This window comes from Oncorhynchus masou, chromosome 11 (genome assembly GCF_036934945.1).
Source record: "Oncorhynchus masou masou isolate Uvic2021 chromosome 11, UVic_Omas_1.1, whole genome shotgun sequence".
In the NCBI taxonomy this organism is placed as follows: Eukaryota; Metazoa; Chordata; class Actinopteri; order Salmoniformes; family Salmonidae; genus Oncorhynchus; species Oncorhynchus masou.
Window position 1 is genome coordinate 51,620,020 of NC_088222.1, and position 20,998 is coordinate 51,641,017.

The 20,998-nt window shown below is 41.8% G+C and overlaps 1 protein-coding gene across 4 annotated transcripts in view; it reads right to left on the bottom strand.

The window, feature by feature from the left end:
• LOC135548815 (gamma-aminobutyric acid receptor subunit alpha-1-like) overlaps positions 1–19,994 on the bottom strand; it is a 35,707-nt gene extending 15,713 nt beyond the window's left edge. The window contains exons 1-8 of one of the 4 annotated variants that reach the window (XM_064978762.1): positions 19,859–19,994; positions 17,502–17,598; positions 14,422–14,534; positions 13,244–13,311; positions 11,357–11,577; positions 10,616–10,698; positions 9,880–10,023; positions 8,701–8,853 (exon numbers count right to left, since the gene is read on the bottom strand). In XM_064978762.1, the coding sequence (XP_064834834.1) occupies positions 8,701–8,853; positions 9,880–10,023; positions 10,616–10,698; positions 11,357–11,577; positions 13,244–13,311; positions 14,422–14,534; positions 17,502–17,578 (859 nt within the window). In that variant the 5' untranslated portion in view covers positions 17,579–17,598; positions 19,859–19,994. Of the gene's footprint in view, positions 1–8,700; positions 8,854–9,879; positions 10,024–10,615; positions 10,699–11,356; positions 11,578–13,243; positions 13,312–14,421; positions 14,535–17,501; positions 17,599–18,887; positions 18,977–19,090; positions 19,398–19,797 lie in introns of those variants that run through there. The other 3 variants (XM_064978763.1, XM_064978760.1, XM_064978761.1) reach the window with 3 other exon arrangements.
• Positions 19,995–20,998: the final 1,004 nt, after the last annotated feature.

A 20,998-nucleotide genomic window follows, 5' to 3' on the forward strand; every position in this document is an offset into this window, starting at 1 on the left:
TGTATGAGCTGAAAGTTTAGAGGGACGGCCAGGTCTTGGTAGATTTGCAGTGGTCTGATACTCCTTCCATTTCAATATTATGGCTTGCACAGTGCTACTTGGGATGTTTAAAGCTTGGGAAATCTTTTTGTATCCAAATCCGGCTTTAAACTTCTTCACAACAGTATCTCGGACCTGCCTGGTGTGTTCCTTGTTCTTCATGATGTTCTCTGCGCTTTTAACGGACCTCTGAGACTATCACAGTGCATGTGCATTTATACGGAGACTTGATTACACACAGGTGGATTGTATTTATCATCATTAGTCATTTAGGTCAACATTGGATCATTCAGAGATCCTCACTGAACTTCTGGAGAGAGTTTGCTGCACTGAAAGTAAAGGGGCTGAATAATTTTGCACGCCCGATTTTTCAGTTTTTGATTTGTTAAAAAAGTTTGAAATATCCAATAAATGTCGTTCCTCTTCATGATTATGCCCCACTTGTTGTTGATTCTTCACAAAAAAATACAGTTTTATATCTTTATGAAGTTCAAGGGGCCCGAAACTTTCGCAAGGCACTATATGCCCGTGAGTATAACATAACTTATTTGACAGGCGAAACCCCGAGGACAAACCATCCAGGAAATGTGTTTTTTGAGTTGACTGTGTTTTCAATTATATTCTATGGGAATCTAGATTTCTGAGGCATCTGGTTGCAGTTCCTAGGGTTTCCACTAGATGTCAACAGTCTTTAGAAATTGGTTGATGTTTTTCTTTTGAGTAATGAAGAATTATGGCGAGTGTCGAGTCTAGTGTACTGTTGTGTTTAGGGCGCTCCACTTTCATTTCATCCTCTATTGAATATAGTTTATTCCATCTTACATTTTATTGATTATTTATGTTTTAAAATACCTAAAGTTGGATTAGGAAAGTTGTTTCAAGTGTTTGGACCAAGATTATAGGTCATTTATTAGATAATGTGTAGTCATGTTGGGCGAGTTGGAACCTATGTTGTTCTGAATCAAACGCGCCAAATAAATTGAGATTTTGGGGATTTAACGACGGAATTAATCGAACAAAAGGACCATTTGTGATGTTTATGGGACATATTGGAGTGCCAACAGAAGAAGATCTTCAAAGGTAAGGCATGAATTATATTGTATTTCTGAGTTTGTGTTGCGCCTGCTGGTTTGAAATATGATTGTCATGTGTTTGTTTGATGGGGTGCTGTCCTCAGATAATCGCATGGTTTGCTTTCGCTGTAAAGCCTTTTTGAAATCTGACATGGTGGCTGGATTAACATGAAGTTAAGCTGTATTTTGGTGTATTGCACTTGTGATTGTATGAAAGTTAAATATTTTTAATAATTTATTTTGAATTTTGCGCTCTGCAATTTCACCGGATGTTGTCGAAACGTTCCGCCAGTGGAACCCCTAGCCGTGAAAGGTTTTAAGGTTAATTAACAATTTTTTTGTCTCGTCTTCCACAGAATTTAGCTGTGAGATGTACCACATTGCATGTTGTTTGGCCATCTGACTCATTATCTTCCTCTAATAGATTCAGGTGAGGTTTGTGCTGTTTACAAACTCTGGCAAAATGGTTTTGTTTGCCACATGCTTTACAGGTGACACCATATGCTGGGCATTTGGCTTTGGATGAACTGAACAACAGTAATGACAGGGTAAGTCATTTGCATTCTATGTTTGTTATTATCCCCTGTAAACTCTGTCTGTTTACAACCATATGTTTGCCGTTTTGATTCTGAATGTCGCTCCCGGGAGGTATAATGTACAGTCTTGGGTTCAATTTTCCTGATTTGCATTTGTGCTTGTTCACTTGAACAACGCATGTCAATGGGTTCTTTGAGCATGTGCACTCACGCAGCTATATCTTCAGTGCCTATGATAAGCCTGTCACGGACTACTTCCTCTCGTAATACGCCAAATTCACGTGTCGGCCAGCTTCCTCAGATTTGCAATGCACTGCTCTGATGTTTCACATTGACTTTGTTGACAAGCATTAAATATGTAACTCTCGTAGATCACGTTCCTGGATGGCTCCAAGTGTTTCTGTGTTTCTGTAGTGCTTCTATAATTTTTACAGTCAGTTCTCTCTGCTTCAGGCATATGAAGATGCCTCTGTAAAGAGATTAAATTATTTTCCCATCACGGTTAGCAGAGTTGCTAAGCGTACTTTTGCTTGCTTTTCATCCAGACCAGATCTCATTGTGCTATAACAAATGTCCAGTTGCTGTATGTATCGGCCTTTATGTCCATAGGCTCACGTACTGAAATTACCGGGTAAGTCATTGTTGTCGTTATTCAAATATTTTGATGCTGGTTAGCTAGTTTGCACGTCCTGTCCTACTATGCGTATATCCCTGATTAGACAAGGATATACAGTACCTATTTGGTTCTGAATTCTGACACCATGTTTGTATGGTGTTGATTCCATACAAAAGCAAGGTAATGTTGATTAGAATGTCTACTTCAGCCTCACTGTATAGCACGCATACAGCTCCATTCAGTGCATAGTAAGTAATGCCTAACTTGGCTCACAGCGACTAAGACCTCTGCAAAAAAACTTGTAAATGAATAACAAGATTTCTTGATTTAACCTTAGATTAATTCTGACTATTTTAAGGAAATTATTATTTTGAGGAAGTGGCTATGTTGTTGCTACGGTAACCAATGTTTTTTTTAAACTGTGCGCGCGCCGCCCCGAGACTGCCGCGCAGCTTCCTTGGACTGCTATGCATAAATAAATAAAGACCACAGAGAGAAGCACAAGATTGAACTTCACTCAACTTTCTAGAGCAGTGGTCACCAGCCGGAAGTAGTCGATCTCTAAGGCATTCCTAGTCGATTGCCAAACATTTCTGTTAAAAAAACGATAAAGCCTTTTGTGTCCCTATTTTTCTTTATTGGTCTCGGGCTGTTGGCAGTAGGTGCGCCCGATTCAGCTGCCCTGCATGCCGGGCAGGCAAACTGTTGACATTTTGAACCCTTTCATGTGTCTGAAGGTACAAACTCAGCCTTCCCGATGGGCCCAGAGAGCAAATCAAGTGCACTATAGGTCTACCACTGGCAGATCGGATGCCTCAGATGACCATGACTGCAGTAAATAGCAGGCATAAAAGAAAGCTACAGCAAAATTGATACTGTGAGATTTCAAAATGTTTAAAACCATTACTAGAGAGAGACTGTCAACGAATACAGTGAAGCGTTGCTGTATTTATGATTGAGTTCATGTTTAAGTTCATACTCAGCACTGTCAACACTTTTATAAGCCATAAAATGCACATTCTTCCTATTTCCACTACAATAAGCAGTGCAGCGGTAATGAATGTTTAGGAAAGTGTATCTATAGGCTTGTGTTGTTGATATTATTAGCGGCTTGGGTCTTTTTTAATATCGAGGAATATTTCCCTTTCTCTGTTCATAGGAGTAACAACATGAATTTGTGCATGAGGCAGAAATAATCTGGTGCGACTCGAGTTTCGCCATCCACTGGAAGAGATGGTGTCCCTTTTTGGTCCGTGTCAGTGGAGGAAAGGGAGAGCGGAGGGGTGTTGAGAGGTGGACCCTCAGTCTGCTGCTCTCTCCCTCCACTGAGACTGACCATCAGATGCAGGCACCATCAGCCCAGTAAAATAAAAAGCTAATTATTTAAATGTATGCCCACTCAGCAAATGCTCACTCAGCATTTTGACTCAAAGTGATCTTGACTCAGAAAAGGTTGGTGACCACTGTTCTAAAGTTTTCCCTGTTAACACTATTAACATTTCCCTTTACTGTGGCAACTGCGATTGAATTAAGGCAATATTAGCCACTTTCAATGCATCATACCGAAAGAAAACTAACTATGCAAGAGATTTTGTTGTAGGCAGAACGCATCGGAGTAGGATTTTATTGTATTGACACGCACTACTCAGCCCGTACTCTACACAGACCAGCACGGCATAAACAACCAGAGCTGCAGTAAGCTTATATGCAAATAGACCATTTCCATTTATGGATCTGTGCCATTACTTTGAACTGGACTGTGTTTAAAGCATGAGCTTTAAGTAGATGCGCTTGTTTTTGAGACCAAAGCGAGAGCTACATGTAGCCACGCGTGCAATTCTTTTCAAATCCTTTACTAGTCAGTGAGATATTAGCCCAGTTATAGATCATTTGTAGTCAGAAATAGGGGAGTGATTGCTTCCTACAAGAGCACAAAATGTGTACATTTCTAGACATCTTTGAAAAGTGAGTCAGGTAAAGACCTTTTATTATTGTCTTAAAGGGGCAGTGTTATATATACAGACAGGCTTAAATAAGCTAAGTACTGTAGCATAATTGATTCTCAGTAAGAATGGTAAGGAAATAATAATGCATTTGATTTTGTAAAGTGGTTTCTTGCATCAAACAACACAACAAAATGTTCAGTCACCTTCTTGTCTGAAGGACAAGTAGATAAGCAGGTTAATGTCAAGCTCTGCATATTGTTTTCAAAAGTCTCATGGAATGTAGGCCTACATTGAACACCACACATTGGCTGCTACTGTAGGCTGAATGATAGAACAGCTATTTTCGTGTTCAAATGCAATGGGATGCATTTTCTCCATTGTTTTTGTTGGTAGGCCTACATTATGATCAAATAGCCACAGTAGCCTACTTTGCCACTGTTAAAACTGTAACTTAAGGCGGGTACAGCCTCAGTGTTCACAGTAAATGTGTGCTGGAAGATGCACAGAATTTTCACAACGTTCAAGGTTGTGCTCAGCGGAACTGTCATTTGCTCAGAGACAAAAACGAACGTTGACGGTGACCCAGGAGGAACAAACCTGCCAGGGTACGATATGCCAACATAACACCCACATCAAACCACACCGCCAAGACATCTCTCGTTTAGCTTAAGCATTTCTTTATGAGAAATCTTCAAAACGAGGCCAAATCACGAAGTACAGTCGCCCTTTAAACCTTCCTAAGGAATTATTCTAGACTTCGTCTTTTGAGTGAAGTCTTTTGAAAATAATTATATCTGGTGGTGTGGGGCCTTCTGACGTATATTTACCACTAATGACCTGTCCTAGTTACATTAATCTAATTTTTAAATCACAAATCAGACAGAACTCATGCAATCGTAAAGCTATGAAAGCAACTAAGTGAAGTGATTCACTTTCTCCTCCGAGCTCTGAATGTCATTGTTGGCCACCAGAATGAACAGTTCTCTGTTGTTCCCATGATGTTTTGATGATTCACAGTCCGTCACAACTCCTACACCCTATTCACACACATTCAATGCTGAGACCCTAGTGTTACAGAGAGATCATAATAATGCAATCATGTCAACAACAAATACAAATGGTAAAAAAAACACAACTAAAATATCCCAAAACATTCACGCTCAAACCTCTCCACTCCATTTTAGAGGGAACAATACATTTTGCAGATAGGTATAAAGGGAAAAGGGAAGAGATACCTAGTTAACTGAAATGTGTCTTCCGCATTTAACCCAACCCCTCTGAATCCGAGGTGCATATAGGGTCAAGCCATGTTGCCATTTCTACTATACCAAAGTACCATGACAACGGTGGAATTTCTTTGACAGGCCTTACTACCATCAATATTTATTTTCACAATCTTGCCAATGAAGCAGTCCTCAGACACTTTCCTTTATTTTAGGGTGTCAAATCAGCTCCATCTTCTATTACTGTCATAAGTTGGCGACGTTAAAGGCTCAGACTGTTGGTCGTCTGGCTAGATAGGGCGTTTACCGTAGAAACATCTGGGTAGTGTGAAACACTGACTTCACGTGATCCACCCCACGGCTCAGTCTGCTCATCACTGGCTGGGTTTCCATGCTAGGAGATTTGCCGGGGCTGATTACAAGTTGAGATCCCCTACATGCCATCCTTTTGTTAGAAGTTCAGCTAGGATCCATAGCCTGCAGGAAAACGCATCACAACTGCATCTCAACGTGCCTTAAGAAGGTTCACGGGGGTTGGTTGGTGGTTGGATGGATGGAAGTACGTTAGGGCAGCTGCCTCCCTCCCTCCCTCCCTCCCTCCCCCTCCCTCCCTCCCTCCCTCCCTCCCTCCCTCCCTCCCTCCCTCCCTCCCTCCCTCCCTCCCTCCCTCCCTCTTCTCCAAAGTATCCTGAAGGATCCACTAACATACATAAAGACAGCAGGCTGTGTTGCCATGGAAACATCGCACTGGCTCTAATGTTGTTTCACGTCGTATTTGTTTTTTTTAACCATGAGTGTTATAATCCCAAATGACGTGTGGAATGACATCAAAGTCATGTGGTGGGCACGGTAGCGTTTGCTTATAGAATAGAGAGTGACACGGTGAGGTATTTCTATTTGTTTTTATCTTCAAATAACTGCAGCGAGGGATTCGTTAAAACATGATTTTGACGCTCGTCTTAAATGACTGTATTGACAAGTTGGACTAATAGACTGCGTGTGGCGGGTGAGTTTGAAGGCCCTTGATAAACAGAGAAAACCATCTGGAAAGTTCTGGTGGAGTGGAGTGATGGCGGTATAAGTCAATTGTTGGGAACCCTTCCACTCAATTGAGCTCTGTGTGCCGAAGCAACTGACACTTGATTTAGATGACATACATCTTTTAACAAGGTTTGCCTCGCTCACAGACGGCAGGTAGCAGGGAGGAACGTTTTGTAGATAAAGGGTGATAGTGTGGAAAGGTACACTGCAAACAAAAAATGAAATTCAACATTTCAGGTAATGAATGGCAAGGTGGGGCAATGAGACTGTCACACATTGCTGACTTAGATAGAGAGAGGACTGTATAAGAAGGAAATCATGGGAAAAAATCAGAACCAATAAATCAAGTACATCAAATGAAATCTTAAATTAAACTAACATTTAACTCCGGGCTCTCTCCATTCCCCTACTGGAGAAGCCTACTGTGTCAACCTTAAGGCTACTGTTTTATTCATGCCCTTATCAATAACTAAAAACGAATCTGCACATGTCGTACCGTGCCAGTGGCACGCGCCAACCCAGAAGACGTTCAATAGCGATGCTCACATTAAGAGAAGGGAAGAAAAAGAGCTAATCTTCCCGAGCACCATTGATGTCTATGAAAGCCACAGACAAATAATAGAGGACTGCGCTCCAAAATGAAATATAATGGAACATATGAATTAATTTTTTCTTTCAGAGCCATACAAACATTATCATATTTGTATGTTGTTTTTTTTTTATTGGGATGATAGATAAATAAATAGCAAATCGTTTTTCCACGACAATATCCTGGCTCTGAATTTATCTGCCTTCTTTAATCACAACAATGACAAATAGATAACCCTATGCTGCGTTTTTAAATTGCCAATTTATCTAAAAAGGGAGGCTTTGCATTTGCTATACGCCGTGTTTGCTCACTCACACGGAACCCCGACATCGGATATCAGCCAGGAGGCAATACACATAGCATTTTATGTTAGTTAATATGCTAGCAAATATGTTTTGATGAGACAAATACTACTTACTAATTTCACTAATTATTTCTTAATGTCTTGTACAAGTTACATTGCAAGAGTTGTGAAGACAGGCTTGTTATAAACGTCTGACAACAAATAAACACAAATTTACTTTTTGTCAACAGCCTAGCGATTAACGTCACAATAAAACATACCAACTGCCACTCACATCATTCATTGTGCATTATTCATTATCAATGACATATGCCATTGACCGAGCCTATCTCTTGAAACATGCCCATCTCTTGCCTGAAATAATGAGTACTGTATAGCGAAGTGTAGTGTGTATGAGTTTTTTGCACCCAGAGACAGAAGTACAGTACACGAGGAAGACACACACTCCAGATAGTGCTGTGCATCTAGGTCAACTTCATTCTCCTACTCCTCATTCTGCCACATGATGAACAGCACCAGGTAGGCTGCGTAACAGCTCCACATGAACCCTGCAGCAAACGCAGTACAGGCTTGGGCTGCTGTTGAAAAATCATCTGCATCACACTCACAAAGACACTTTATTATGTAGCTTGGAAAGCTCCTTTAAATACTCGGCCAAGGGAGACACTGACATCGGCGATGCGCATAGAGAGGAAGAGGTAAAGCAAGGACAGCCCAGCTAACCGCCGCTCTGTTCTGCTGGAGAGCAGCATGCTGCAGACTGACGAACAAGAGCCTTCCTTTTGGACGCTGTTGCATAAGAGCTCAGACACGCACGCACGCACACACACACACACACACACACACACACACACACACACACACACACACACACACACACACACACACACACACACACACACACACACACACACACACACACACACACACACGCTCACATCCATGCTCACAGCCCCACTCAGCCAACGTAGAACTTGAAATTCCACTGCAGCCAATGTTGAATCAAGAATTAATGCTCCTCTGGCTGGTGCAGTGCTCCAGTATACAGTAGGCTTAGAACTCAGTCAGTAATAAGAGGATTCAACCAATCCGGTTTAATACTGACTTTAGGAAACCAACCAATGTTGAGTGAGTGTCAGTGTTACTTTTCCTTCGCTTTGATACAAGCTCATTAATTGATGGGCACCAGACCTCTATCAACATTGCTACTATAGTAATTGAATTCAAACTGTTCCCTCTGGTGTGAAGGCCTGCTGTGGTTCGTTAACACTGTGTGGTGACTGTGTACATACATCAAATGGTTTACATTTGGTATGAAGTAGCAGGGACTCACCGAACACAGTCCTGGCTGGGACGGACTCTCTGTTGAGCCAGAACGACACCTGGGATAGGATTACTGTCATGATGCAGGGCAGGTACGTCTGGATGACAAAATAACCAATCTTCCTCTTCAGATGGAAGTGCGTCGTCATGACAACATACTCTCCTGTTGTCAGGCGGGATGGAGAGAGGTTAAAACAGAGAATTATGCGTGAGAAGTTATTGTGTCATTTCCAGTCGGAAGGCCACTTGTTAAAGCTCTTGTGCTCCTGTGAATCCTACAAATCCGACCTGATACACAATAAAGAAATAGTGAGATTGCAGTTTTGACTGCGACATGCTGGAGATTGGCACCTGAGACATTCACTGCACCCTGCAATCACACCTGCAACCCTTGTACATGTGACTATTACACACTCTGGATCTGAATTTGAATCAACACCCCCCTTTTAAAAAAATGTACATGGAAAACATTAGATCCAATCTACAGTAGGTGCTTTGCTGGTCCATAATCTTCAGATGTGAATTAAGACTGTTATAACATACTAGAGAGGAAATCTGTTTGTGGGCTTTGCAGTGGATTGCCATGTTACAAGCATGGTGTTTTATTGCCATTGAGATTTATTGTATTGTTATAGGCCTCATTTATCAACTAACTCAGTAACGTGGCATAACCCAATTCATCAATGGATTGACAGCAATGGGAATTAATTAGGTAGTAATAAATTGCCTCTTTATGTTTGACAGAGACATAAACAAGGGAATCAATATGCACTTATTAAATGGCCATGCAAAATGAATTACAGTTTTTTGATAAATCGATGGTACCTCAGAATTAGCATATACAATTTAAAGAGATGGGGTATTGTGACTTTCAAACACAGATCAATAAAGAAACAGTAAAGGCTGTCTTAAGCATAGATTACTATGGTTTTATGCACTACCTCTCTGCCTGCAGCTAAACTCACTGTAAAGGGGTCACCCATTTTACACTGTCACTAATTATGCCATGCAGCATCAATGAACCAAAAAAAAAGAGAAATGATGTGATGCCCACAAGGGAAATTACAAATCTGGGACATGTTCTCGAAAGTAAACCTACAAATGGAGAGCAGTGGGAATGTTATGCAGCTCTTTGGAGAGAAAGGAGAGGGAGGTTTAGTGTATGAATTATTTTACAAGGGAAACAAACCTGTGCTGGACTGGACAACCCCAGAGTCCACACTTTGCCCCATCAGATCATACTGGTTGAGCCGAGAGCCATCTTCAGCCACCACAACAGACTGGGCTGCCCCTCTCGTCCACACGTACACAACCTCAGCTCTGGTGTAAGCATCTGGCAGGGAAAAGAGAGAGGGGAAGAGAAACAAACAATGTCTCAATCTGACTAACCTTTAAACAGCCAAGTCAGATTTCCTCCCTCCTGGCAAACCATCTGACACGTCAAAGCAATCCACAGTACAGTGTTGCTTCAGCACTGCAGAGGAGTTGTACTGCAGAGGAGCCTCATTACTGAAATATTTAGCGAGCCAGTTTAAAGTTGAGGGTTGGTCTTTTATTCATGCTGTGTTATTCTGAACAGACTGACTCGTCATTGTCGGGCTCCTCTCTCTCTCTCTCTCTCGCTCTCTCTTTCTCTACTTTTCAAGGATGTTTTGGGGTCAGAAGACCTGGCAGCCATGAGCACTTGGCACGATGTGCTGAAGGTATGACAGGGAGTACTGCATCCGATAAACAAAGGTCCCTGCTCTGCCATGCGCCTAGTGAGGCCTAGCGGGGCCTGGGAGGTCAGATCCTGCCTGAGGACAGCTGTAACGTCACTGTCAGCTCGTATCAGGTACGAGAAGCGGGTTTCCGGTCAGAAGGGAACAAGAGAGAGAGAGAAAGAGAGAGCGCGAGAGAGAGAGAGAAGGGGAGGAAACACTCACAGCTGCCAAACTTCAATGGACAAGCATGGGCGTCCATGGGGAAGTCCTCCAGGTGCATGGGACACTCTGCCCTTACTGTCAGTCTGGAAGGAGGGAGGAAGTGAGGGAAAGATACAGAGAGACAAAAAAGAAAGAGAGAGGGAAAGACAAAGAGAGAGAAAGAAAGAGAAACTGGCAGTGAGGGACAATGCTGCAAACTTGCAGCCTTTTCCTGACAACACAGTGAAAAAGGGAAACGTCAACCCACCCATGACCCGTCATCCATTCGTCAACTCTACATCGCCACGCCATGAATTAGAACTCACACTGTGTCCAGAATCTGCGTTAAAGAAGGTTTTATGGCCGGCCACCCCATGACCCTCGCGTTAGCTGTTTTGTTAGCTGTTTTGTGAGCATTGAAAGTTCACGTCTGGGACCATTATTTATAATGTTTCAGCTCAAATGAAAACCCACAGTGGGCCTCCACTCTACCACTATATTCTACACTACTCGCTCTACTCACTAAAGCCCTTATCTTAGTGCTCCCCACTGCAGTATACAATCTCTTTAAGGATTCATATTTTGCTGGATACCAACAGTATTTTCTAGGGAAGAAACCTTACAATGTACTGATCACCATGGGACTGGTAGACTTCACGACTATTGTCTTCAGAGAAAATCATGTTCTGCTTCCCAGTAACGATTTCCATTTTCAGTGTTAAAAATACCTCTTCCTGAATCGAATGCAACGAAAACACGTACCTCATAGTGTAGAGCAGAGTTCCCTCCTCGGTGATTCGTAGGAGTTTGTTGGGCATAGTCATGTTGTGGGCCACAGACTTCTTGCCATTGTGAAAGAATGTGTCAGGGGTCCAGATTTTACTGGCCATTAGGTTGTTCAAACGGAGAACAGACATTGGACCTTTAAATTTTAGCCGCTCGTCCTTCCAGCTTTGGCGAAAGAACACGTCGATGGTGTATTCCTGTGAGAGAGAAGGCAAGGTCAGGACCCAGGAGAGGTAGGTTGTCATCCTATATCTGCCAGGCATGTTACAGACTATATCACTACTTCCTTTCTCTCATTTCCATGTAGCAGAAATTGCCTGTTTTTCCTGCTGGTGACTGTCTTGTCTTGCCAAGGTAGAGGCTTCAACAAAGGTATGTCTATCTAACTGGCAGAGTGGCTTCCATCTCTCCCTTCCAGCTAGTCCTCATGAATGTGTCGTCAATAAACATGAGGAAGAAGCACATTGCTCTAGATTTTAGCACACCTAATACAAACACTGGCGCGATATCTCACTCTAAACATGCACTAGTCGCCATTGGCTAAGAGCAGCTTTTAATTATTTCAGAATGCCTGACGGGAGTTAGCTAGCCAGCGAATTTACAGCGTTCCGGTTCTCTGTTCTTCCCCGGCCGTGAGTTAATTACTGTGAGCGGTAGCAGAGCTGCAAGGTAATGGAAGTGGACTGGAAAGGGAAATGGTAGCTACTGTAGCTGTTCCTTTTGGCCAGCCCATTCCGTGACTTACTGTGATGTGGCGCAGGAGCAAAAACGTGCAGGTCCATATGTTAGAGCATGTACAGTAATAAAATCATAATTTGTCAAATACACATGGTTCAAGTGCACCAATGGCAAACCTTCATCAAGACTGTGAGACAATATCAGAGGCAGAGAGAGAGAGAGAGAGAGAGAGAGAGAGAGAGAGAGAGTGTTTCACATACTGTATGTCCCGGGACTTGTTATTTCTGTGTACATTACGCAGAGTCAGATTAGTAATGGTTTTACGCTGATTCATCCACAGTGGTTAAAGAAGACGTCTCAACAGAGCAATTATGAAGGAATCAATCTCACCACCGCTATTGCCATTCTATCAAGAATATCTCTTCAATATCCCACATGATTTTCAAATGTTAGGTACGCCCACTTTTGGTCAATGAAATTGCGTTTGGAAGCAGGTAGGAGGACAGATAGAACATTCTGAAGGGTAATTTTGCAAAGACTAGTCTGAATCATTTCACTGTCAGTTTATATCTCTGAGTGGGATTATATCAAATCACATTATCCCGTCATGATAGCCATAGGAAAGGTAATGTCTCTAGCCATAACCATAGTATCTGTTCTCTGTGGTTGTATCCCAAATGGCACCCTATTCCTTATGAAGTGCACTTATTTTGACCAGGGCCAATAGGGATCCATGAAAATGTGTCAAAAAATAGTGCACTAAGTAGGGGTTCTATTTGGGACAGGGACTGGGACTTTACAATCTAGTCCCAAGCACCTGCCAATGTACTCTGCATCATGGCCAAATCTAAAGACAAAGGCTACACAAGACCCAAAGTCATTGTACCCACATCAATACCAAGCCCTCTCCGCTTGGGTCATATGCCATGCAATAAAAATGGACATACAAATATAATTCCATTCAAGACTAGAAGTTGTATTTATCGTGGAAATGAATGAGCCAATTGGTCTCGTAACATTTCCTCGCTCGTGACATTTCATTTATGTCGAAAACTAATGGGGCTGATCAAATTTATAAACATTTTTACCTTTGAAACCACATCAAAATAGGTTAAGGGGAGAACATGGACACAGAACTGGTGACATTTCAGAGAGGGGAATAACAGAGAGGAAAGACGGGCATACCATGTCATGGTCCGAGACGGGCCCAATACTCGTCACGAAAATGTCAGTCTTGACTTCAGTTACACGCTCTGTTGAACCAAGAAATTAGGAGAGTGAGTGTCGATCAGGGCTCCTCATTAGCTCTAACTAGCACGTAATCCTGGGGAGCATTGCCCTTTGATCGTATCAATCCCTAATTTTCACAGAGCCCCCTTCCAAAATGACACCTTTACAATCCTGATTTTGAGGTCAATAACCATTTCTGCAGTTCTCCATGTCAGTGTCAGGGCCATTACCTGGGGACTGATGCAATCTCTTCATGAATTTTCAAATCTCTTGGCTGAGATTAAAATTTCACCTGGTCTGACGTATGTTGCGTACCTTCATCTGTACAGCATTATGTTTTGAAGTGGAAAATGGAAACATGATTTACATCAGGAATGGTGTCCATCATAATGTTTAATTTCTCTCCATTTGCCACTGAAAATGTAATATTCCCTTGCCTGTTTGCCTCCACACAATCAATTCCATAAGAATACCCTTCACGTTCCAGTAGGTCTAGATGTCTCTCCATTACTCTGTCAAGTTGAGTCGAACATAGAGCAGAATACGCAAGAACTGTCTGGCATAGTGCACTTCCCATGAAAAGTGCCAAAACTACCCAAGGTCCCAATGAGAATATCTACACTATTTCTCAAAAGGATGAGTTGAGGTATTCACCAAGGAGCTTTATTTTCATGTTAAAAAGATACTTGCTCTTGATATCATGCTTCTAAGGAAGGAGCAAGCAGTAAATCGCCCTCCTGTAGATTCCACTGATATGACTGCAAAGGCAGAAGAAGAAATAAAAGACATGAGGATGCTTGTGACGATAAGCGAATGAAATGATTTACTTTTCATCAAGCAGGACAAAGGACTCCAGCCGTCCTTTTTGTATGTGTTCTGGAGTGCTATCATCCAATTAATGGTATTGGCAAACGACCAATAGTAAACCTTCAGGGTGGTGCAATCTCGTGCCATCAATTCCAAATGAGACAACAAAGGATTCCCGAAAATCAGCAGCTGTAAAGGTAATTTACCGCATGCAATAACCATGTTATTGAATAAATCCAAGTAGCTCATCATCACCCTTTTATCTCCTACCAGCTCTAACTTGAGAATGTTATGAGTTGGTGAGAAACCATTGTACAGTACTGTACCTCCCAACCCTGGTCTGAGACGATTGTCATAGCCATCCAGGAGACGGTCTAGGATCCGGGTGAACACTGTAGTGTTGTCTTTCTGCTCATCCGTCTGGCCATTCTGTCCAGAGCTGACAAAAAGGAAGAGTAATTTTGGACAGTGAATTCAGTAAATTGATGCAGGAGGGTTGGAGCTGAATCCCAGCTGAGCAACTTCTCTTGATCCTCTAAAATCTACTTCCTCGGAGGAAACAGAATTTTTATAAAGCCATATGAATGTGAGAAATACGTTTATTTGATCCACAGGGCATGACATTGTACACATGCAGAACTCATAATGCATTACACCTTAATGTGGCCTATTAACAGCAAAGGACTAATTGAGTATGCTCTTTGAGCAACATGAAACTAAATGCTTAAGGCAAACTCAGAATACTCACAATCAGTAAACGTGCAAACGCAGTTAACATCACCACTCATTAATAATTCAACACAGTAATCAGTAGCAATACAGATTTAATCATGCTGTGTAAATTTGTATTTTATCAACAGGAGGTGTGGATGGAGAGAGAAATGGTCGGCATTGGAAGGGGTGGGAGAGATTTCTTCTCTCCCTCAAAATAATCACAGGAAAGCCTTAATCATAAATAATTGTTTGCCTCTAAGCAATCATCTTCCTTTTTTTCAGCCCAATCGTAGACCACACTGGTTTGATTGCATGCTAAATAAACTGTCCCCAGTGTTTGGAAACAAACTCTTGCTCAGAACACAGCTCCAAGGAGAAGGGAAGGTCAGCAAAGATTAGTTAGCATGGACCGTTGGATGGGAAGGTGGGGAACCTGAAGTAACGAGTAGCAAGAGGAGTCAACAGAACAGCTGAGAGGATGTGCATGCAGGCAGCCACAAATGAGGGAGAGAGATAGAGAGAGTGAATGAGGAGGGGGAGGGGGGAGAGGGGAGAGGCTTATCACACGGCTTTAAATGTGATTCTTCTGAATAAGGACATTCTACTCACATCACTGCAGAAATAATATAGTTAAAATGACATGAGCACACCATTCATTACCACATAGGTGATTTGTTCAAATGCCACTTCCTGCTAAAATGACTTTTATGGAATCGAAATAATATTAAGAACCTTGATAAATTACGGAATATGACACACATTGGGCGTCAAAAAGTCTTACTGATGGCAATTCCACGTTCAACTTTTTGGGTAAAACTTGAAGATATGGCAAAGCCTTCCTTGCCTTAGCTCAAAGATAAGAGAAACTATGTGCACACACACACATTTATGTTCTGCATGCTTGATGATAGACTGAGTAGACACAACATGCCGAAGGTTTTCGATTTACCACAGAGATACAGTACATTCCAACAGATAAGTTCATTATATCCTCCTTACAAAAAAAACACAACAGCAAATGTGCAAGGATGCCTCAGAGCGCTTTCAAGTGAGCAATAATTAAAATGCACTTGACATAGGGTATATTTGGAAATGGGGGGGGGGGGGGGGGGTAAAGGAGGGGAATGGCAGAGGGAGGGGTGCAGATAACCAGAGAGCAATGGACTGGATGTTTATGAGCTGACTGGGGCCACTTCCTCATAAAACATTGTACACCATCCCCATCTACAGGTCATCTGAACAGCAACAGTGCTACTCACTGCTGCAGCCCCTGCTTGCCTGCCTGTCCACAAACTCAGGAGCTCTCTCTCTCTCTCTCTCTCTAGACCTTCTTCAAAACACTATAGTTACCCCATTATAAGGTCCTTCTCTCCATCCACAACACAAACGTGCGCACAACTGATTACTGCACCTGGTTTAAAAACCCTCCAAGAATTGTGTCTGAATTCTAGAGGTAAATACAGTGAATTGCTAGTTAATAATTACACTGCAGTTTATGGGGACAGTTGTAAGGTAGAGTAATCAGGGGAGGTGTTTATTGGGCCATCCTAGATGTAGTGCAGTTAAAATACATTCAACTCACAGTTGATTACTGGGGAGAATGTCACAGCTCACGGAAAATAAATCCTTAAAATGGCAATTTCATTAGACTGATGAGACATGCGTGCATGTTCGACTACATATTCCAGCTACAAACATGTTCTTGAGCATATAAACGGTGGTGTTTCCTCTAACTGCACATACGACAGTAACCAGGACGCAAAAGACCAAAATATCTCAATAAATAACCATTTAAGTCAACTTCAGTGAATGGCTCTGACAGTTCAACCCAATAATTTAGGCTTGCAGAATAGCAAGACCCAACATTACTCATTTAAGAGTTGAGCATCTTTATGCTTATCTGGGCATATACGGCTTCATTTGCAAATAGCGAATCCTTGGTATTTGCATGATTTTAGGGTTCAACGTCAAACTTCTTCAAAGTTTATCCTAGGACTGCATTAGTATTGAGGTGCTCACACAAATGTCTGGCATTTCAATGGCAGGACTAATAGTGTGACAATCACATTTCAGAACCACATATTGCTGTCATTTCTCATCCCATCACACTGTGGTACTGAGTGGGGTGGTCAGGGCACAGACCCCATCTGTATTCCCAAGTGTGACTTTCTATATTGGACTACCCTCTAGCTAAAGTATGTAACTTGAGACACATACATCGTTTGAATGAACGACAGAACATCTGAGACATGCACTTCTCTACGTTGGTTAAATATTCAGTGTTGTCCCATGTGGCTGCTGAGCCAATGGAAACTTTAACACAGTAATTGCTATTTTGGGCAAATCAGCCCCAGCTCGTGTTCACCTCGTATTACCTCATTGCAATTACAGTGTGGAGTCGTGAAGTGATGGCCTAATTACTGCCATCCTAGTGACTTAGGCGCAATGGACAAATATGGTCAGTTAGCGAAACGTGATCATTACATTGTTTTCTCGCAGACTGTCAGTGAGGGATGTTCTCCAACATGACACGACGGCACATCACAAAATCAATTCTAATTCCGCTCTGTTGGGGACTTGAGAGACGAATACATGTGTATTGTACCTAGACCATAGAACAAAACACTGATTCTCCGTCCTGGGTCAAATCTAGCTCAGCTAATGTTTTTGTCGGTGTGGTCGCCCACCTTACCTTTTCCCACAAAGCACATTGGCCATCAGCAAACAGGCCCACACACATAGTATGACCGTTCCTGTCCGTCCACCCATGGTTGGAGAATGGTTGGTCACTGAAGGAGGAAGAAAACAACACATTATAAAATACAACAGGAGGCTACCATTGACAGGAATTGCTCAAAAGACAATCAAAGAAGACACAATTGAGGAGTTGAGGGATCCTCAAACCAAGACGATCAAGGAGAATAAGAGTCAGGCAACGTTCTACTAAGACCAGCCATTCCCAATCACTATGTTGTATCTTTTGGTTTATATTAATGCCCAACTTTTGCAAACACGCAACAAAAAAACGAATTACATTATTAAGATATGGTGATGGGTCGAACCTCAAAGCACTATATGTTTCACAAGTTAGCCAACCTGAACTGCATCTGCTCATATGTCATGATTCAGTCCCCACTGTTTATTATACTTCATATAACTGCCTAAAAAGAAACACAGTGAGAGCGCGTCTGAATGAATATGATACATTGGAGGCGATGTATCCGTTGCTTCAAACAGGACTACGTTCCATTATGAAGAATATATTTCGCATGATCCGACGACACACATTACGCACGCATATTGCGATAAATAATTGCGAAAATAATCAAACACGTTACCGGTTACACAGTCTTGTTTGTCGTGTGTTATCCTGACACTAGTATTATAGCTTACTCATAGCCTGCAATTGAAACGCGGCCGTACCGCAATATTAAACCAAATCCTCTTATATTCACCCATTTTCACCTTATCCAACATCGTCATGTCAACCCAGTTTCAGATGATGTTAAGAGGTAGGCTACGTTATTGCGTTATACAAAGACAATTGTTTGCCATATGCCCGTTTAACTGAACCCAGAAAAAAATATAACACTGTTTCCAACAGCAGCAATGAATTACCCAAGAAAAATACGCTGTAATCAATAGCTACACCATTATGCCACAAACGACTACAATAACCTGTCAATAAAACATACGTAGAAAAACTGCGCCTGTTACTCGCTTCAATTCCTCCAAGGTGCACTTGAATATGCTGAGAACGAAGCTGTGCAAAGGACGTGCAATGTTCTGTTAAAATTCCGTTAGTATGACAATGATTTGATAATGCAGTTTAGCGTAAAAATCCCATACAACCACACTTTCTAAATCATTCCGTTGAAATGCATCCGCAGTATAAATAAATTGAGTTCAGGGAGATATTTAGCATGCAACTGGCATTTCTCAAGGCTCATCTTAAACATGACCAGGAGTCTAATTCAATTCGTGCATGGCGAGTAGCCTATTAAGCAACTGTATGATTCTATATTCGGTGCTCGGTCCAGTGCTGAAACAACCTCGACAAAAACATAAAATATCATACCACAGCAGATGCCCTCTTAAATAGTCTTAATTTTCAATAGCAAACTCCACGTCCTCCACTCCCCGATCGTTGCAACTCCTCTACCATTCTGCCTCTGTTAGGCTGAACACAACTCACTGCAGTTCTAAACGCAAGTCAAAATCCCCCGACCTCCTTCTGCACTGATAAAGACAAGCAAAATGAAAAACGATGAATTCACTTACAGCGATATACCAGAGATATTCGAGGCTGTCGTGTCCTCAAACTTTTATGTACATCTTTTTTTTTACACGGATTCAATGAGAAAAATCCTCAAAGATCTCAGATCTACTGCCGAATTTGAGCTTGAGGCTGGAGAAACGGCTGCTGACGATGCTGAGTATGCGCAGGTCTCGCGCACTATTCATTGGTGTGGGGGGTTAAACTCTTCTCAGTCCCCAACAAATTGGTTATCTAACTAAAACATCGACTGTAAATACTGATATTGCAGCCAAATAAAGCTTTACTTTAGCAGGACAATAGTAATATGTCCCTGGGTAAACCGGATGTGAAATAGGCTGTGACTTCATGCCAGGGCAATTTTATTTTAGAATGGAAGGTGGTACCACTCTCTCATCTAAAGACCAATCCGCCCATTTTTTTTATATGCAGCACAATTTAACTTCCACTGCTGTCGATTTAATCTCTTTTCAGTGGCTGCAAAATTAAATCCTCTTACATTTTCAACTGGCTCACTTGTTTTTTTTGCCCCTCTTTCTCTCTGACTGATGTTTGATGTTTTCCTATATAAACTGCGTTTTATATTTATTGAATGGATAGGCTATATCAACTGGCACGACATTCCTCTATGACCAAAACGAATATCTCCAATCGATTAGTACATGTTTATCACATAGCCTATCAATGAATATAATAAATAACACATTCATACATGAATAGGTTACATTCTTCCCAATATCGAATAGGTTACATTCCTCCCATCGTTCCCTCACCCGATAGATTTGATGAGACGAGCCACACCGAAATCACCTTGAATCACTCACTCACTGTACCCTAAAAGTCCAGGATTCGCATCGAGACAACAGGACCGCCTGTGTTTACAGCCAAATATTATGCTGCTATTGCCTGCACTCCACAACTGAACACAGACAGTGCTGGAAAAGCAGAGCTGTGCTGTGCATCTGCAAAAACCGCCTGATGAAATCAAGCGTATATTTTTGTAGTCATCTGTGTATTTCAAATTAAACTACAAACCAGAAGACATTTTAATCATGATGGGACATGTAATAACTCACAATTGATGTTGTCGGTTTGTTGCCCTTATCAACGCATAATACACACTGATATCATGTGTTTGTTTTATTACGTTTACAACAGACTATGATGACATCTAGACTACTCGTCCTTCCATGCACAAATCACAAAACTCCTCAATGGAATACTAACACTGAATTGTATTTACCAGACTACGGTATCTCTGACCCATGCTGTGCATCTGCAAAAACCGCCTGATTAAACCAAGGGTATTATTCGTCTTGTCTGAAATGGAATAGGGTTTATGTGTTGAGTTATGCATACTTAATATAGTGTATGAATGAGTTATGGAAGACGTCATAGACTATATGCATCGGTATTCAGTAAGGTTTCTGTCGCCCGTCGTCTCTCATTCTCACTCTCTCCCTGTCCGTCTATCTTGTGCTCTACACAGATAGTGAGGTTGCCTAGCCCACGTGCATCGACCTTAATGCTGCAAGTGCATATTTCTACCCGTTATTCAAAACGAAACGCCGAAGAATTAATGTCATTGTAATGTATGTACTATATTCCCCAGACATGCTTCTTCACAGTCCAATGACATGAAAACGGGCACTGCGAGTTGGTTTGCTTGTGTGGCCACGCGCGTGCGCGTTCACGCATGTGTGTTCGCACGTGTCCAGTTATCAAAATTACACACGAACACATTTAATGCAATTCTCATTGCAATTCTCTACTCATTTCGCCATGGACTGGAGATAAATGTTTGCATTTTTAAAGCACATTTCCTGCAATTCTACACATTTACCAATACTGGAGGTCAGGGTCCCTGGGCACATAACCTAAAAAATGTTAGCTGATGTGGCTAAAAGAGTGAC